Source organism: Eufriesea mexicana, unplaced genomic scaffold (genome assembly GCF_001483705.2).
Source record: "Eufriesea mexicana isolate 0111107269 unplaced genomic scaffold, ASM148370v2 scaffold2143, whole genome shotgun sequence".
NCBI classification, from domain to species: Eukaryota; Metazoa; Arthropoda; class Insecta; order Hymenoptera; family Apidae; genus Eufriesea; species Eufriesea mexicana.
In genome coordinates, this window is record NW_016910297.1 from 257,454 (window position 1) to 277,365 (window position 19,912).

At 33.6% G+C, this 19,912-nt stretch overlaps 4 protein-coding genes across 6 annotated transcripts in view; 1 reads left to right on the top strand and 3 right to left on the bottom strand.

Annotated features, from left to right (window-relative positions):
• dlp (glypican dally-like) overlaps positions 1-6,274 on the bottom strand; it is a 186,074-nt gene extending 179,800 nt beyond the window's left edge. The window contains exon 1 of the mRNA XM_017903344.1: positions 5,871-6,274. Within this exon, the coding sequence (XP_017758833.1) occupies positions 5,871-6,021 (151 nt within the window). The 5' untranslated portion in view covers positions 6,022-6,274. The remainder of the gene's footprint in view (positions 1-5,870) is intronic.
• An 818-nt stretch (positions 6,275-7,092) lies between these two features.
• Oseg4 (intraflagellar transport protein Oseg4) lies at positions 7,093-10,715 on the bottom strand. Its single transcript, XM_017903355.1, has one exon. The coding sequence runs from the start codon at positions 10,713-10,715 to the stop codon at positions 7,161-7,163; it is 3,555 nt and encodes a 1,184-aa protein (XP_017758844.1). The 3' UTR covers positions 7,093-7,160.
• A 701-nt stretch (positions 10,716-11,416) lies between these two features.
• On the bottom strand, positions 11,417-15,859 carry LOC108549850 (tonsoku-like protein). Its single transcript, XM_017903421.1, has 6 exons — positions 15,787-15,859; positions 15,303-15,560; positions 15,051-15,219; positions 14,552-14,967; positions 12,483-14,471; positions 11,417-12,426 (listed from the first exon to the last, which is right to left on the bottom strand). Exons 1-6 carry the CDS (start codon positions 15,797-15,799, stop codon positions 11,471-11,473), a joined length of 3,801 nt encoding a protein of 1,266 aa, XP_017758910.1. The 5' UTR covers positions 15,800-15,859; the 3' UTR covers positions 11,417-11,470.
• Positions 15,860-15,996: 137 nt separating this feature from the next.
• LOC108549851 (guanine nucleotide exchange factor for Rab-3A) lies at positions 15,997-19,386 on the top strand. Of its 3 annotated transcripts, none has more exons than XM_017903423.1 (8): positions 15,997-16,074; positions 17,414-17,723; positions 17,798-18,010; positions 18,088-18,323; positions 18,451-18,840; positions 18,929-19,031; positions 19,103-19,169; positions 19,234-19,386. In XM_017903423.1, exons 2-8 carry the CDS (start codon positions 17,499-17,501, stop codon positions 19,311-19,313), a joined length of 1,314 nt encoding a protein of 437 aa, XP_017758912.1. In that variant the 5' UTR covers positions 15,997-16,074; positions 17,414-17,498; the 3' UTR covers positions 19,314-19,386. The 3 variants fall into 3 exon arrangements, with proteins under 3 accessions (XP_017758912.1, XP_017758911.1, XP_017758913.1); XM_017903422.1 differs by lacking the exon at positions 15,997-16,074 and adding an exon at positions 16,522-16,703; XM_017903424.1 differs by lacking the exon at positions 15,997-16,074 and adding an exon at positions 16,522-16,703 and having other exon boundaries at positions 17,807-18,010.
• The last annotated feature ends 526 nt before the right edge of the window (positions 19,387-19,912 follow it).

Here is a 19,912-nt window from a genome sequence, read left to right on the forward strand (position 1 = left end):
TTCGATACAGGCTGAGAAAGCCCTCGTCGTAATGCTCGTTTTTTCCATCATCTCGTCTACCCAACTCCACTCCATCCTCCTCGAGAACGTTCAGTATTGGCTCAAACACACCTGTTTCAACCTGAGGGCGCGCGAACACCTAGTTCTGACCTATTTCACCCTATTGTCCGACAATTTCCTCTGAACGAGTCGGAGAAAGGAAAGTCCCTTCCATCCTTTCCTCCTCGCACTACATCGAATGAATAATGAACAAGTCGGAGGACCCATGGAAGGTCCCTGAAGATACTTCGTGCTTCCGCGACCAGATTCTTCGGACAAAATTTCCTCGTCGACTGCGTGATCATGGGCAAATAATCATGGCGAAGAACAGTGCTATTTCGAGTGTCTTTCGATTCCAAACTCGTATTATTCTCGAGTGTCTATCGATTCTAAACTCGTATCTTTTAAGGGTGTCTTTAGGTTTTAAATTCGTATTTATCTCGAGTGTCTTTCGACTCTAAACTCGTATCTTTTAAGGGTATCTTTAGGTTCCAAACTCGTATTTTTCTCGAGTGCCTTTCGATTCTAAATTCGTATCTTCCACGAATTTTTGAAGGTTTCGCGGTTAGAGGTGTGCGAGATCTCCGTGTCTTTGGGATTCAGAAGATGTCGGAGGCTTCCAGGAATATCCCAGAATTCCAGAATATCTGAAATGTCTGAAACATTTGGAATATCTTCACGATCCTATTCCCATCCCGAGAAAAATTCGACATCCGACTTTAACACCATAGACACACGGTGTGCAACGTATCGCAAGCTTCGTATTACGTTCGTAGACTAACTATACGTGTTCAATCACGTGCCATCGATTGACTCGGGAACGAAATTTGGCAAAAATGCGGTAGTCGATGGATTAAAAATCAGCTGTTCGAGAAACGGCGAAAGAGAATTAATCGCAACGAGTGCCTGGAGCAACAGTAGAATCCCGGATAACGCTAAAGGCGGCTCGTGTTCGCGTAGAACGCTCCTTCATAGCCTGTTCAACACGCCGGAACATTTGTTAGCGTCCACGGTGATACTAAGCCCTGACGAAGCGGCTGGAGAAGCTGGTCGAATGGGATTTCTTGCTGGTCTTACGAGCCGCGTCGATTTTATCCGCTGGATCCTTCACTGGATACTGGATATACGGCCTGTGTGAATAACTAATGAACGAGAAGAAGAAAGAATTCGCCAGGAATGTTCGAATTAAAATTTGTTCTCCATGGCACAGTGATGAAACGAAAACGGAATAATAAAACAAGGTGATGGAATTATAGTGACACGAAATAATTGGTCATGATAATGATGATGATGGAAGACCGGATTATCAGGAATTATCATTTAGAAACATTCGAGAAAGATCGATCCAATTTACAACGCTCAATTAGTAATTAATTAATAATTAATTAATAATTAACCCTTTTGACTACCATGGGCGACCAAAGGCGTTTAAAAATCTTGCACTTGTGATACTGTAGGCGCTTAGAAATCTTGCGTTTGTGATACTGTGGTAATGGTTGCAATAGATTTGAATATATATCGATGCAAAAGTGAATGATCTCTGTAAGAAAGAATGAATAGATCGAGTATGCGTTTTATGAATGAAGTGTGGTACGGACTGTGCATATTTACGTAATGTATGAAAGAAGAGAGAACAAACGAGAGAGTAGTTGGATAGGTCAGTTGCAATGCAGAATTCCTTGAGGGTAAAACGTGCGAACGAGTATCGTGAGAAAGGAAAAACATAATTATTTATTAAATAATTAAATATATATAATTAAATATATAATAATTAAATAATTAAATATATTTCATCGACATTTTTACCGTTTTTACCAATTTTACCAGCATTGTTAAATAAATATTTAATATACTCATATTAACCCTTTGCGCGCGACGATTTTTTGGCTAAAGAAGGGTACGAGTTGACAAATTTTCTGCTATAAGGTTCATGATATTTTCTGTGCAGTAAATAAGGAATCGTATAATAATTAACACGTAGAATTATTTCACTTCCATACCTCGCACACTGTTGCATTAGTTTAAATTTAATAGATTAATTAATATCGAGCTTCGAAATTTTATCGAATGGCGACTGAAGGGCGCTTCTCGAGTGCAAAGATTAATATGATATCCACGACTAAGAGATACTGTAGGCTGTTCAATTTTAAGTATCCACAGTAACGATTTAATGCAGAATACGAAGAAATAAATAACGTCGTTTTAATATAGTGGATGCAATATAGTGTTTTGATTGTTATTTAAATATACAATAATTTCTCAAAAATGCACACCTGACGAAAAGTTTCACCGTTCTTGGTGTACAACGCAAATGGATTCCTACCATATGGTACGACCAATGCGTTTCAAAGTCTGCCATAGCCAAAGGGTTAAGAATTCTAACAGAAAAGCACCATACCGATAAGCCATTGATGAGTGAAGAAATATCGAAATACCACATGCAACTGAAAAGTCGAGGTCTTTTAAAAACGAATAATTGATTTGGCACTTCAGGTACGGAGAAATTCGTCGAGGTCCATCGAAACGACTTCCGGCGTCGTAACGTTCGAAATGGCACCTTCTGGGAGATAATAAGCCTGGAAGCTCAGGTAACGGAGTTCCGGAACAGCCAGTCATCGCTGCGATATTGCAGCAGGTAGACGATACTCGGGGAAAAGAAGAAATTTGAGCAAGAGACAAAGCGGATGATCGTAAAAGTAAAAAGTCAGGGTCAAGGGTGTAACGGCCCCCCGGATGCATCCATTCGCTTATTAACTACTTGTTAAACGCCTTTTTACGATCGCGTTAACACGATGAAATCGAGGGACAGAATAAATGGAAGTGTTCGTTGATTCAGATTAGTTTTCAAGAGTTGGCAACCGATGCTACCTAGGAACCGCCACTAGCTTGTTAAAGGCAGGGTAAAGACGGAGATTTAGTATTCTCGATTAGAGACTATGCCCGTGGCAGATTAAACATGTATGGCTCGGACAGATTCGAAGTTCTAATGGAACGTCTTCAGCTGGACTTCGAGTTTCGATGGGATAACGCGATCAAAACTATGATAGTCCCCGGCAGCAATGGGTTGGTCATATACTTGTCTTGACAAAGTCTTTGATACGGTAAAGTAACTAGGAATAAACGAAAAACGGAGATACAAACTTGATTGGAAATTCTAAAGTACGATAATTTGAAAAGATGTGAGCGACGATAAAAAATTGTATCGAATTATAAAAGTTAATAATAATAACCTAAATTACAAAATCTAAAAAATTTAAATAAGAAAGAATCCCACTGGTAAAGTAACTAGGGATAAACGATATATTTCGAATGCAAACATGATTGGAAATTTTAAAATACGATAATTTGAAAAGAAGATGCGAGCAATGATAAGAAACTGTATCGAATTATAAAAATTCTACTAGACTAATAATAATCTAAATTCTAAAATGTAAAAAATCTAAATAAAAAAGAATACTGCTGGCATAGAATAATAATAATAGTAATTTTGAATTTTTGGACGCGTCAGTTCCGATTAATTTTCCCCAGAGAAAGTGCTGAAAGTTGTAAAAATAAAATTCGAATTACGGAAACGTGGAACAAAAATTAAAAAATTTTATCTCCATTGGATCGAGATATTCGTTATTTCTACCCAATCGATTATCATTATCGAGCATAAGTATTTATGAGAAGCAGCATTACAGACGCATTAATTATTCTTTTACACGCAGCCTATGGCGTGTCCCATCGAGCCCATTGTTTCCCATCGAACCGGCATTACTTCCGGTTGTGAGTGTCCAAGGAAAAATAAACCAATGATCATCGGTCGTAATTATTCCCCATAGAATATAAATCGTGTCAAAACCGCGCAACTTCCTGGCACGCATGCGCGTACATGTTCCCGTGCACGTTCGACACGGTCAACGCGATAAAACGCCAAATGCCTTGAATTATTTTCATTTTCTCTCCTTTTTCTTCGAGTACCACTTACTCTTACTATTTTCTGCTCTTCCACGGTTCTTTATCTGCGCCACGAAACCCTCGCGATTCTCCTTTCATCTCACCGATAAACACGCCTATGTTTACACGCAAAAACAAATCGGAAATAAAAGTGCTCATAGATGGCGAAACGACGCGTTTCAACGGAATGCATATCTAATGTTCGTGTGCACCCCGATTGAGTAATCTGCGACAGTTGCGAGAGAGACAAGCTAACCTCAAATCACTCTTTTCCATATAATCTTGCATCCTTTCATATCCCGACGAAAAATCGCACTCAAGTGTATAATTTATATAATTTAATTTATAATTTAGATAATTCATTGAATAAATAATCTTCACTCTTAAAAAGACTGCATTGTGATTTTAAGATATTATACCGAATATTTTTTCACTCGTTTTATGCTCACTTCTTACGCGATTTGTATTTGCTTTTCTCCATTTTCTATTCTGATCTTGAAAAAAGTAAAATTTATAAATTTGGAAGGTAATAGAATGCATCGATATTGCAACATGTAAAAATTCGCGAATCTATGCAATCGATGTTCAGTCGGTAACATTAACGAACGAATTCCATGTGAACTTTTAACAAAGTGTACACTGTTATCGACAGAATCGAGACATTTGTATTAACTGTTTTAAACTTTTACCGTCGGCGATGAGGATCTTCTTATAGATACCTTTCTAACACTGCACGAAAATTATATATAGTTTCTGCTCTCTGGTTAAAACATTAACCTACAAATTCGACAGCACCAGCACACTACTTTAGATTATACCAACACACTACTTTGCGCTAACGGATCGCAGGATTCCTTATTATCTATTCGGCGAAAGTAAATATACTTTTGAAACTGAACGTATTTGATTGCACCGACCGATAAAGTCAGACAGGTTCTTTGTACTTGTACAAAGTGTAGATATATGTAGCCGGGTGATAAACCAAGGTAATAAACTATATAATAAACTACAAGGTGATAAACTGTATGGGTGTGAACCACACGAGTAACCTTATCCACCACCCTAGTCAAAATAAAGCATAAATTTTTAAGCTATGATATAGATTAATTGTTCCACTTAATTTATCCATTGCAAGTACGCTTTGAAAATATTCAAATGCACTACACGCAAGTACTTATCTTGTAGGTTATATTTTTTCGACTGTTAAACACGTACACAAATATGTAAATATACATACAGTCGGTTCATGCACGTTTGTGCATTCAGTTTCGAAACGTGAGAACTTCCCAGAATTTTTCTTTCGTTCGTTTTTTCTTCGCGTGTAGCCCCTTCGCGAAGAAACACAGCCCATAATTCATCGGCCATAAATATTTCGTTGTACATGTCTCTTTGCAAATCACTTCAACGAAATACCATCGGATAATTCATAAATGGTCGTGAATTATGAGCATGAAATTATGAGCCTCAATTTTCACCGCATTTATTTTTTATACGCAGTTACTTTTATTCACCTTTCTGGGAAATATCCAAACAAATTATTCCAAATTGAAATAAAATTTCAGTTGGAATTCATTTTAAAATCTTCCGTTATACGTGATACGTGGCTAGTCAATTGAGCGACAGAAAAGTTCGAAAATAAATTAAAAAATATTTTAAATGCAATTCTATTTGAAATAATCGAATTAAACCGAAAAAATTTTATTTCTCAGCCATTTTGTTAATCTATCTAATGTAATATAATCCGATATTGTTATTACGAATTTTTAAACTACGTCATAATTTTCAAATTTCGTAGGACTCGCGCCATCTTAAAAAATGATGACGTCACAACGTAATGGACGCGAAATTGAAACTCGCAGTAATAAATGAAGAAAATTCAAATAAAGACTTACAAGAAATCGCTTCTTTAGGAATATCAGTAGCCGGAAAGCCCTGCGACTCAAAGTACGGCCTGACAGCGTCACATTTCAATCCGGCGCGCACCGTGGTCGTCGTGACGCTAAGGATCAGGATAACACATAACATCGGCAGCATACCACTCATAATTATTCCCGTAGAGAACACTCGCGATACACTCACGAACTGACGCGACAAATACGCGGGATGTGACACTTGCGGCTGTACATTCGCGGAAACGTAATTGTATAATCGTGATTCGGCTTGATAAGCACGTTTGACGATTCAAAATGAGTAGCGCCACGATGGTTTTGGTAATATGGAAAATAAAATTTGAAAGAAATGCCGAAAATATCTGTGAAAGAGGGATAACAACCCGGTACGAAACGTTCCTCGTACTGGTTCGACGCGCACTGACCGACTCGTGGAAAGAACGCGTGTCGACAGTGGTGCACGCATGCGCAATATTCGAAAGGCATCAGGGTGGAAGAAACTGTTTGAAATTTCATGGCACGCTGTTACGCGCCAAACTGGTTGCCATGCGCAGACCGGTAAATTTATTTGAATTTCTTTATACGAATTAAATTTTTAATAGAAAATTATCAGGAGGGATATTTATAAAAAAACTGCATGAAATAATCTAAAATATATTTAATGTAAACGATTATTGATCATATAAACATCAATAACATCAATAAATAGTATTACTGCGATAATGGACGGTATTGAATTTCCAATTATTGGACGGAATTTGCGTTATAAACTAAGTAGTATATGCAACTAAATTACGTAAGTACGCTGCTTTTAGTGTGCACGATAAAATTCTTTTATAATAAAGGAACTCAATAATTTATACTAAAAATGATAACAAAATACTGAACAAAAGAGTACATCTGTGTACAAACTTACAAATGAGATCAAAGATTATTCACTTGTTCAATGACAATAATTGTCATCGACTTTAATCATTTTTTCTAAAGTAAAAAGAATTATATATTTACCTCGTGTTATACAATATTAATTTAACTAATCACTGCCATACACTGATCTAAATGATCAGAACATTACTTCTTGGCCTTACTAAGTCAATGAATTAATCAGGTACCTGATAAATTATCCAAATGATAATACAGATTAAAATCAATTCTTTTAAGCAGTGTACACAACTATAAAAGCGAAACATACCCTTCCAGTGACAAGCTTAAAATTTGCCAGCAACATGTTAAAGTACAAGCTTTAAATATCTGTTTGATAATACATGCTCAATGCATACTCACATGCATCAACTACATGTATGTAACCGTACTGTGGCACAAGGGACAAGCGTTAATATTAACTACATCTCTGTCTGTAGCGACGTAATGTCTGCAAACTGTGCAGATCCACGCGTTGCTCAAGTCCATCAGCGATTTCCCAGAGATGATACAAGGCGGAAACCTTGTCATACAATTGGGGCAAGCGACGCACCAGTCGGGTATTAGACTCTCACAATTGACGCATTCTGCTTTAGAATTACGGACATCTTGGGGACTATGTTTGGTAAAGATGTCCACAGCCAAATCCTCGTATTCTTCTTTGACTGCTTCTGAAATATTCTCTAGAGACTCCAATTTAATAAATGCCTTAGAACAGACTGCAAACGCATGATTAACTGCACTTGATAGAGCAAGCAAGCAATAAATGTCTTCAGGTTGCAAAATCTCCTCGTATTCTCTTAATCTTAGTGCTGTTTTCATAGCTGCATCGAAATTTCCTGAATGTATTTGTCTATTTGCTAATAAAAGAAAATGATAAGCTTCTGCACCTTTCCAAGCATTCTCTATTACTTTAGTATCTTCGTTATTCTCTGTTAATCCCATCACAACGTTGCTACGACCACCTTTAGTAGCTGGAGCGCTGTTGATGTGGTCCTCGATTAGTAGTGCTGCTAGAACATAAATCTTTTTCACACGTAATGGATTCGTTCTGGTCTTTGCTTCCTCCTCTGCCAATTGAAATAGCAATTTCGCCGCCTCTAAGTTGTAATTTGCCTTCTTATATAATTCTATTGCTTGCAGTCTCTTTCCATTAAGCAAAAGATGATTGGCGTATTTGTTCAATAATTCACCTATCTGAGCCATTTTATAAGTTTTTGCTAGTTCAACAGCCTGGTCCCAATGATTCAAACGAACACACGTATCTACGGCTAATTTCACATCGCCGTATTTTATATACGCTGCCACAGCCTGAGAACACATGCCTACAGAACCCAACATTCTTGCTACCTTTTTCAAAAGAGGACTTTTATCTGGTAACTGTTGTACTGTCCCTGCTAACTGAACAAAGTCCTCTAATTTATAATAGCATTCTATGAGCTTCTCCAAATTCCTACTCTTTTCATAGTACTCTTTTGCACCTTCCCAATTTTGTCTTTCTGCATAATATTCGCCAATTTTATTGTATGCAAACTCCATTTGCTTATCAGATCCACCGATACCCATTTTCATTAGTTGTACCACTCGAAAATAATCTCCCAATTTTTGGCGTAATGAAATAGCAAGATCCCTTCTATCCATGTCTAAATATAATTTTTCTGCTTCGTCATATTTGCCAAGAAATGCAGCTACCTCGGCTTTCTTCAACTGATCGTTATGTACGTTTTGCAAACGTTTGATGAATTGTATACCTAAATAGTCTGTACAACGAACCATTGCATTTTCTGCAGTCTCCAAATCCAATTTCTGTAAAGCTGACTCTGCCAATAAACGCCATAATCGAGGATGTGGATTATCCTGAATAAAATTATTAGCTTCTTTCAATCCTACCTTCATCAACAATTCTCTAGTGTCTCTTAAGGATTTTACTTCTAAATCTACTATTAATTCATTTTTTGTATCTTCTGGTTTCTGCATGAGATCATCTAATAAAACACAACGTATTTCTAAATCTAGAAATGAACAGATATATCCAGAACAAGATATTGGTTCTTCAGGATCGAATTCTCTTAAAACATACATTCTAGTTTTTTCTATGATTGCTAATAGTGCAGGATTATCTTGTGCCCAGCACATAGCCCACACATCTTTCCTTTCAAATTTACTAATCTCATCCTCTTGCTCTCCATCCTTTAAAATATTTTTCTTAGGATCAGTTTCTAAATCTAACATAGTTAAAACACCAGTCGAATCCATAATGGATACTCGAGATGAATCACAGTTAATTGCAATCTTGTAAAGCTTACAAGCTGTATTGTACCTATTTGTAAGAGTTATCTGAGATAAAGAATATCTTTGTATCATTCCTGATTCTCTGCCTATCAACAGAATCTTGTCAGTCGCACATAAACAACAAATTGGGTCCATAGTAATTTTAGTATTAATAGGTGTTTCAAAGGATCTGTCTTTATCTAAATCTTGAATAACTTCCGTCACTCCGGTTGGAGTTTCATCGATATGGTAAATCTTGTCTCTTTTAACCCGTCCTGTGTGCAACATGGAATTACGAGGAGTGCGATAGCTCCAAACTAAAAAATTGTTCTTGGATGCTGTAACAATCACACTATTAGTCATGGTTACCCATAATGGCTCCAAATCTATAAACTTTGTATCTATTGGAGTAGCAATTGTATTGCACACTAAGAGCGCAAATTGCTCTGATCCTCGAGTAAGTTCATTTTTTATCGCCAAAACACAATGATCTCCGTGTGACGCTATGGAGATTAATGCTCTCACGTTCTTAGTACAATATGTATTATTTGTTGTATTCCAAAACATGATACAAATGCCATCTTTGGTGATCTTTTCGTTCGTATACACAACTGTATTACTAAAGTAAGTCCACTTATAATCTAAGCGTATATTTGCAAAATAAATATGAGAATCAACTGATAGAGCAACTCTGAGAGAACCTCCTTCCCATGCACAACATGTAACCTCTCTGCCAGGTATTTTTAAGGTCCTCATATGTTTACCAAATGGTGTATAGAATTGAATAACATTAGTATCTTTTGTTTCTCCATTGCCCAATAATGATATCATTCCAGTTATAGCTAATATAGACCCATAACTATTCCAACAACACCATGATGCTGTCATTCCAGTTTCTACTACAATTGGATTATCATCATTTGTATCTTTCATGAGTTGTATTTTACCATTTCTATAACAAACAGCTAAAGTAGGACACTCTAAACCGACATAACCATTTCTTCCATCATACCATTGCAATGAAACTATTGTTTGAATTTGACCACCATTAAGTGGTATCATGTTCAACTTTGTTAAAAATACACCCTGGTTGTCAAAGAGGTGAACTTCTCCATTTTTTATGCCAAATAATAATAATTTTCCATCTGGAGACCATTGTACTGCAGCAAGAGCTATATTTTTTAATTCTTTTCCCCAAATTCTATTGCCATCGACTGAACCTACAATTACTGCTCCATCTTCATAGACTATGCAAATTTTTAATCCATCTAGACTCCATGCCATCCCTTTAACTATTGATTTATTGCAATTGTTTATCATTTCATCATACCAAGAACCCTTATACAACATCCAAACTATGATTACACCATTTTGGTCGCTTGAGGTCAATTTTTGATGTTGTTCATTCCATGTAACTACTTGTACATGACCATTATGACCCTCCAAAGTCTGGTTCATACTTAAATTACTGGCAGCTGTTAAGTTTCTACATTTTCCACTACTAGTAGAACCACTAATATTAGAATCTACTCTGAGTACTTTCAATAAACCATCTTCTCCACCAACAGCTATATAACCATCTCTTTGATTCCATGCTATACAATTCAGTCGAAAATTGTTTGGAATTGCTATTTTTTTACTCAAATATACAAACATTTTAATAATATTCAATAAAATCAGTTATGGTTTATTGAATTAATTTCTAAAAAAAATAATTATATTATATTAAAACACATGTTACAATTATTCAATCAGTGCTTAATTTTTATAATTATAATTATTGGTCACTTACATTATTATACGATGTTGATAACATTCATCATTAAAAAAGGAACAATTTGTAAACAATGTTTATTATCTGAATGTCAAAAGTATTTACATTATGGTGTTTTATACTTTAAAACACTCCTAAACATATCGTTTAAACATTTAATTTAATTAATCATATACATTTTTTATAACTTGTATGGCTTGATCTTTGATAAATTCAAATATTAATTTAAAGAAAGAGTTAGCATATAAAATTAAAATTCGATTACAAATATATATTGAATCGGAACGTATTTATATTCCCATTCACATCGATGCTAGGAAATAACATAAAATGTATGCTTCTGACACTTTAAATTTGATCATTTGATTTTAGAAAAAAAGTTATTGAGGTTTAACTAATATATACAAACAAGTCAATTATTAGAAATTACTTTATTCTAATAAAAATATATTTTGAGCTAAAAAAGTGGTTTGTATATAAATGCATTTTTTAAGCTATTCTGAATCAGACAAGAATCATCTACTCCCATGAAAATTGAACGGTATAAAATATATATTTCGAAGTACATGAAAATCGTCTGCAATTTATTATTCTTTTCAATGCTATACACATATGGTACATAGAAAAATATTAAAGTTTAATTTCCGATTTCTATTTTGGGCTTAAAAATAGTAAGATTATGTGGTAATTTTTCTACAACACCCTTTCGTCGCCACAATAGAATCCAACAGTCGCTTACTTCCGGCTGCATACTTGCAATTAATGTACAAATCTCAGGTCTTTCAATAAATATATTAGAATCAGGAAAATCAACAATATTTTCACATCCACTAATATCGATATGCCTTAGCGTTGGCGTATATTTTAATAATAAATTTAAAGATTGTACCCCTACTTTTCTGTTCCCTCTAAGCACCAATTTTACAAGATTTGATACACGTGATAATATATTTTTGATATCAATATCTGATAACTCACAAGAAGTAAGTTCCAAACACTCCAAATTCACAAATGAAAAATTCGTCGTATTAAAAATATTTTTGATCAAATTAAATTTACTAGAAGTGTTTGATAAATTTAAGTTAAGTAGTTGCCTATATAATGTAGTACAGAGTTCACCTTCATCAAAACTATTCCAAGAAATATCTAAATTCACTAGATTACAATTGTTTGAAAGGAACTGAAAAGTACACAATTGACAATATCGCAAATTTAATGTCCGAAGCTGTGTCAAAGGAGTAAAAAGTTTGTACAAAATTTCTTGACTCAATGGTCCAAGTGGATTATAACTAAGATCTAAAAACTTAAGTTGTGAAGGTAGTTTTTCTAATTTACTTAAGCATTTCGAATCTATATCACATCCTTGAAGGCACAATTCTTGTAAAGTTGACAATTTTAAAATGCAATTATTCAAAATTTCTCCAATGTCAAACAGTTCACCACCAGATAAATCCAATATTTGAATATTCTTCTGATATTCCAACGTTTTTAATAAAGATATAAATTCCTCTCTTTTAATAGTTTCTTGTTTTAACCGAAAAATTAACGTATTCTCGCATGATTTCAAGCACTTTAATATGCATTCTTGAACATCTAAAAAAATTGAAAAGTTATTAAGAAAAAGATAAGTATACTTATAGAATACCTACCTATATTATGATTTTTACAAATCGTTACATATCGCTCAACAATAGGAGGAGTTTCTAATTCAATTATTTCGCATATCAAATTTTTAATAATGTCTCCTTCGTTTAAAATCGCAAATACATTGTTAGAATTAATCGCAATGCCGTTCATAGTTTTTAAATCCAACTTTACTTTACATCCACTATCGTTATAAAATTTTGTTTCGATATCAGTTATAATTTCTTGTATCAATGGTCTTGTTGTACTTGAATATTCTACCTGTGTTTTAAATATTTTTCCATCCACAGAAATATTTAGAATGACTGATCTCGTAGTATCGATCTCTCTTGATTCAAATTCTGGAGTAGATGGAATTACAGGTGAAGAACTTCGAGAAGTCGAATTTTTAGTAAATCCAATTGATAACAAAGACATTTGTTGTTTCTTTTTCTGTATCCTACATTCATTGGAATCTTGTATTATTTCCGTATCACAATTATCGTTACTACTGTCATGTATTACATCATTTTCATTATCTTCTATCATCAAATTTTGATCATTTATTTTTTGCCGTTTTAAATTTTTCTCGACATCAATATCACAATTGCTGGATTTCCTTTTCGTCATCGAAGAAGAATGTCCGTCAGAATACCTTTTCTCATTTATACTTTCATCAATATCATCTTCTAACCAATCCTCTAAAAGTATCTCCTCATTATTTAAAAGTGGATTTACATTTCGTTTTGTACAAGGCACAGAAACTCCAATTGGATCATTTCTATGTTTCAAGTTAGCTATAGTTCTTTTATAATCTTCACCTGCAGAAATCTTTTCTATAGTAACATCTTGCACTACAGGATGAGTTTTTGAACTACATGGTGATTTATAAGATTGTTTAGAATTTTTTTTTTTATTTTCAGGTATCATAACAGACAATAATTTATGCATCTCATCGTAATCCGCTTGATCTTCCGGAGATAGAAAATCAACACGATTTTTCCATTGCTCTAAACAATCTAGTACAGTATCGTCTTCATTCGTTTTAAGTTTCACATTTGCTCCATGTTCAATTAGAAGCCTCACCATACTAATATTGCCACAAGAAGCTGCATCATGAAGAGGAGTAACTCCTTGACACATTAAACTACCAGGATCATTTACATCTGCACCATATTTCAATAATAATTTTGCAATTTGCATATGACCATGATTAGCCGCTTCGTGCAGCGGAGTCCAGCCAAAATGATCTCTAACATTTGTTGAATGACCAGAATCTAATAATTTTTGTACAGATTCAACATTTCCATTGATACAAGCCACGTGAAGCTGCGTTTCCCCTTTTTCGTTCCTTTTTATTGCAACTGATTTTTTTTTTGTTCTTTTTCTGTTCCTGACATTTTCTTTAATTTTTAATTCTGCTTCAACATCTGATAAATCTTCTAAGCAAATGTTTGCACCAATATTATTCTCCTCTGATTCGCTTTCACTATCTATATCACTACACACCTTCTCCATTGTATCTAACTTTTTTGTAAGTGATTCTATTTCTTCTGTTTTACCAGAATCTTTTAAATAATTTAAATGTTCTTTTAAGACACTTGCTTCCAAAGAAATATCATTGCAAGCTTTCGCATTTTTCAAAGCTATAATATAAGTTTCTTGAATCTTCTCATCAGTTGCTTTATTGACTATTAACAGATCCGCTAAAAACAAAGCAGATCTACATATTTCACGTGGATCTATGCATAACTCCAATTCTTTATAGGCAAAGTCCAACGCTTCGTTATATTGTCCGACATCCTTCAAAGTTTGCGCTAAACTTAATAAAGCTGCTCCTATGCGATCACTTTTTATCTCTTCCGCACATATGAGCATTTTTCTGTAGTATTCTATAGCTTTCTCAAAACAATGTGCAGCTACTGCTGCATCTCCAAGTATTTCGTAAAATTTTAACTTATCACTGATACTTTGTTCTGTACTTAAAGCAACCTCAGTTGCTTGTAATGTTGCAACTATAAACAAATTAATTTTTTAAGTGAATTATTTATTACGAATTTTCGAAAAAAATTATAATTATTTTCATAAATCATACCTATCCTAAGACATTTCTCTACTTGAGACTTGAGATTTTGCGATAAATTGTCTGTAACATAAAGAGATACTAATATCTTTCGAGATTCGGACCATCTTTCCATTTTTAAGAGCAACTCTGCTTGAAAAAATCGTGCTTCCGCTTTTAATGTTGAATTATCGACTTCAGTGGCAGTTTCAAAATGTTTTAATGCTAATTCGTAATTGCAATTACGATCGTAAATTCCACCGAGAGCAATTTGCGTTCTATGGAAATCTTCTCGCAAATTATGGGTCTGACACAATGCAGCAGCCTTTTCCATTAAATCAACAGCTTCTTGATGCTTTTTCTCAGCTTCTAGTACCAAACCCAAATTTAACAATAACCGTGCTCTCATTGTAATTAATTCTTTTAAATCAATATCAGTATTTCCAAGTCTAAATAAAATAATAAAATGTAAATATTTTATTTAAATACTACATGGAAAATTTATATTAAACTAATAAAAAAGGTATAGTACTCATTGCAAAGACGTATACTCTTCATATATGCTTTCCTTGCACTTGTGAGTATATCAGGCCTTTTTTCAAATTTTTCAGGCAAACTTTCAACCCAGCAAAAATATGTTCTCCCCAATGTTGCATAAGCTCGTTGTTCTTCTAATAAATTTTTTATCTCCTTGGCTCTTTCTACCTAACACAAAAATATTCTTATTATAGCCATATAATTTTTAAATATAATTAAATTCTGTTACTAGACATAAAACACAAACCCAAATAAAGATTTTGATGTTTCAATGCTTCTTCATAAGTCCCAAGATTTGCATGCATCTCTCCAATCATTCTATGAGCTATTGCTATATTCAATTTGTCTTCTAAAATATTGCAGATTTCCAATTGTTCTGTATATTCCTGCAAAGCAGCTTCATACTTGCTACTTTCAAAGTATATATCTCCAAGCTCTTTAACAATTTCAGCCAATTGTTGAAGGTTGCCATCACGTGTAGCCCGTTTCTTCCTTTTAATTAATCCTATTATCAAGTCAAGTGTTATATATACCTAATATACTGCATAACTTCCTGAAGAAATTGTATTTACTGATTTTTATGTTACATGATAAAGCTTAATTACCATACATTATTTGTTTAAATATACAAATTTCAGTAATATCATATTTATATTTAGAATATTTTACACATTAAAACAGAACAAAAACAAAGTAATTTTTAATAAACATTTAAGTAAAATAGCACTCACTCTCGATATCCATTATTTACAAATGTGAATTATTATAAAACCAAGTGATTCACATTCTATTTATTGAACCCGAATTCGAACCTCATGTAGTCAGAAATATGCCGCCGCACAGACACAAAGAGGAACATCAAACCGAGATCACAGTCACGCACGAAAAGTATCAAGCACTACAGCAGACACCTCATAACGGTAAAGAAGAGAGCATGAAGTGCCATTGATGGAGAAACGAGGCAAAATTGTCCAAGTTACTAGACGTCGAAATTACCATTGATCGTTGAAAAAAATAAGGTACTGTCGCACTTTAAAAATTTCATCTAAAATATTTGAAAAATTTATTTGTAATATTTAAAATATTCTAAAATATTTATAAAACCATCGATACTTGTACAAGTGAAATAATGCAAAATGAGACCGTGAGAAAAGAATTACTGACTAAATTCCAGGGACATTGAGCACAATTAATATCGTTTTAACTGTAATTACATTAAAAAGACGACAATGAACGATTCACGCAAATCATGGTGTAGTTTCAAGTGAAAATAGTGAAAATTCACGTACGCGTGCTATGATATGCGCTTTCATAATTCTTTGCCTAATTCAAGACTTGCGTGAACTTCAATGACTTCATAATCTACGGAGCACAAGTACAAGCTGGTACGAGGTAGTACGAGCATTTAGCAGTGGGTAACCTGTGGCGCTTGAAAGTTCACTCTTGCCTATGTGATTCGTCGATCGTCAGTCGGGCCGTGTTGCGGGTCGAGAAAGGGTGATGGGTGTTCTCTCTTTTTACACGTTGACACGGAGTTGACATATTGCGGAAAAAATCCTACTTTGTTCCGCTTTTCTCTCTGATATTGTTTGATGATCTTCACCAGATCCACTAATGGCAGGAGAGTTGCGTAAAGAAAGGTTCATGGGTAAGTTGTAGGATGCTGCCAGACATTAGAATCACAACGACTTTGGATCGATATGTGCGGATTCGTTTTTCGTCGATTAATTTTTCTCATCTCTGGATGCTGTTCAATTTAGTCTTCGTTGCATTATACTAAAATAGTATTAAAAAAATATATTGTGTGTTGTAGTGACAAATTTATTTATATAAACAAAAATGGACTTGACTAACGGAATTATTTCCACTGTGCTTTTAATCAGTGAGATAAATTGCTATTAATTAAGGTATCCGTTATCAAAGGCGTACAACATAGTTGCCCTTGCCTGTTCAATATATTTAATTTTTAGTAATCATAAAATATATTTATGTAATTTCATTACCTTCTTTATTTCGATTTTTTTAGTAGTTCAGTAGAATAAGGATGTCATTTAATATACTTTGTATATTATTTTTTTCTCTAAAAATTGATTATTACATTAGAATAAATATATGTTTAAATCTGATTTATGTCTTAATATAGTATATGTGATCAGAATTATTTGCAGCACTATTTCTTTTTTTAGATCTAGAAATCAACATATGTATATTATTGTGTAACATACCTGTATTTATTTTAAAGTTATTTCTCTTCAGTTACAGGAATATTTTATACAATTATATTTTTAAAAACATTGCCTTTGAAGCAAATTATTTTTAAACCAAGCAACATCTGTTTTTACTGATTAATCTGCTTAGTTCCAGTTCAACCACGACCGCTTCTGAATTTACGTACATCAGAAAGCTCCACAATGTTCTATTGCGATATTGAAATTCACCAACGATGGAAGAAAGAAAACTTACAAAATCCTGTGACACTCTGGCAAGGTTGAACAAGAATGAACATAAATTGTTTGAGAAACAAAATCATTGTATCAAGCCATTACCTATTACATTTAATGAAGAAGATGCTGAAATAGTAAATGATAAAGATTCCATTAATGATTCAACAAAACTCAATTATTGTAATAACTCCACAAAAACATTATTATGTACAAAGGATTCTCAAGTAAGTTTTTATAATTAAATATGTTATTAATCATCTATATTATTGTAATAATATTATTTAATTATTATTTTGAGAACTCTCAGGAAAGAGACCCACCCTCGCCAACTACACTGCAATGGGGAAGAGCTATAGCTGAAGTAAAAGAACATGCTGTAGCAAAATTACAGGATGAGCTTAAAAGAGCACATGAGGAATTAAAGTTGAAAGATGAAGAAGTTACAAGGCTTTCAAGGATCAAGCAAGATGTTGAAGCTGAATTGGAGGAACTCACTGCCAGTCTCTTTCAAGTAAACTTTATAGACTACATTGTTAATATGTTATATAAAGATATATAAAAAAATGAAGTAAAATTTTATATACAAAGGAGGCACATAATATGGTACGAGAAGCAAATATACGTCAAGCTACAGCAGAGCGCTTATTGGAGGAAAGTCGTATGAAAGCTGAAGTTTTAGCTGCTGAAGTGGCAGCTTTAAAAACGTTAGTATTAACTTCGACGCCGGCTAAACCAAACTTTCATCTACATCCGCAAATCGATACGAAAAGTCGTCCAAATAATGAAGATAGTCAGCAAGGTCTTTTCGCAAGAAAACATAGAAGGTAAAAATTCATTTCATTATTACTTTAATTGAGTACTATTTAACACATGTGCTTTGATATTAGATATCAAGAATGTTAATAAATGGAATTGGTATTTAAACTAAATTGTAGATATTTTTGTATTTAGGTCACCATCGCATTTCAATTTAAAATACGGTCGAGAGAGTTCTCCACCGGATTCCCCACTAAAGGAACAAAGACCATCTTTACCATCAGATCGAGAGACACTAGAAAGAGATTGGAAGAAAGATTCAGAAAAAGAGAAAGACAAAGACAAAGAATGCAAAGATTTCGGCCTCGAAGTTGATCCTAGAGTACATACAGAGTTTCTTAAATGGAAAGCGAATCCATGTGTAGACAAAGGTGATCCTTTCGTTGGTAGAATCTTTAAAGAAGACATCGATCTTTGCCTTGATTTCCCTAACAAAGAATTGGGCACAAAAGTTAGGCAAGCCGTTCTTGATGGTATCATTTTTATTGAAGCGATCAGCGACAAAACTAAATTCACTTTTCCAAAGTAAATCTCGTGTTTCAACATAGAATCAATATATTATAAATTTTTTGACATATTAAACTAACATTTTTTTTTTTTCTTTTTTTGTTAGGAAATGTGTACTACTCGAAGCACCGCGCCAATGTTATTATCGAATGAGACTCGGGGATCAAGAAAATCAGTGGTACAGCATATCACAAATTTGTCGCAATCGAGTAAGTATTTAAGTTTCTTACATAATTTATTGTAAATTATTAGAAATAAAATGAAAAATATATCTTTGTAGATCATAGCGGTCTGCGATTTCTTAAATTACTTGCGCTATATTGAACGTGGCCTTGTTAAAAGCTCAGGTAAAAGTTAATTATTTTTATCCTATGCTTTTTTATAGTATGAAAAATTAAATTGTTTTTACAGTTCATGATGTTTATTGGGAGATTACTCGATTACGAAAGGAAATGGCATTTGCTCGATTGGGCCTCGCACTATCGTCTTAAACACTCTCCATGGAGGACTTTTTCTAGTCTTAAATGTAACAAATTAGGCCATGGATCTGTTATTATTCATTTACAACTATCAACTGTAGATTGTTAAAAATTTTAATCGTTCCAACTAGCCTCGATCTTTTTTATCTATCGATCGAGATTTTTTTAGAGTAAGTGTTAAAGTTTTAATATATGAAAGCTCTCAGATTCCTCTATTATAGCGTGAAACGCTTCGAATTATTTAAGAAAAAAGAAAAGAATTTATACGAACCAATTTATGAATTCTTTCAATTGAGATTATAGTTTCTAAAGAATCATATTTTATTTACAAGCATAATATTGAAGACTTCTTTAATGATCTGAAGTTCATTTTATATTATTTTATTACCATAGCAAGCATAAATATGTTTTGATCAGTTTTAAAGTGCAATCAAATATTTCTAAGATATTGGGGAACATGGTGCCTTTTGACTTTCTGCTTATTAATAACACTTGACTAGCTTTTAGTTTAAGCTATATAGTTAGTAGCGATTTAATCGCAACAGGTGAAACGTATGATTTCATTATTTGTATAATTTATTAGCAGCTATAGTTTTTATTTTATTCAAATC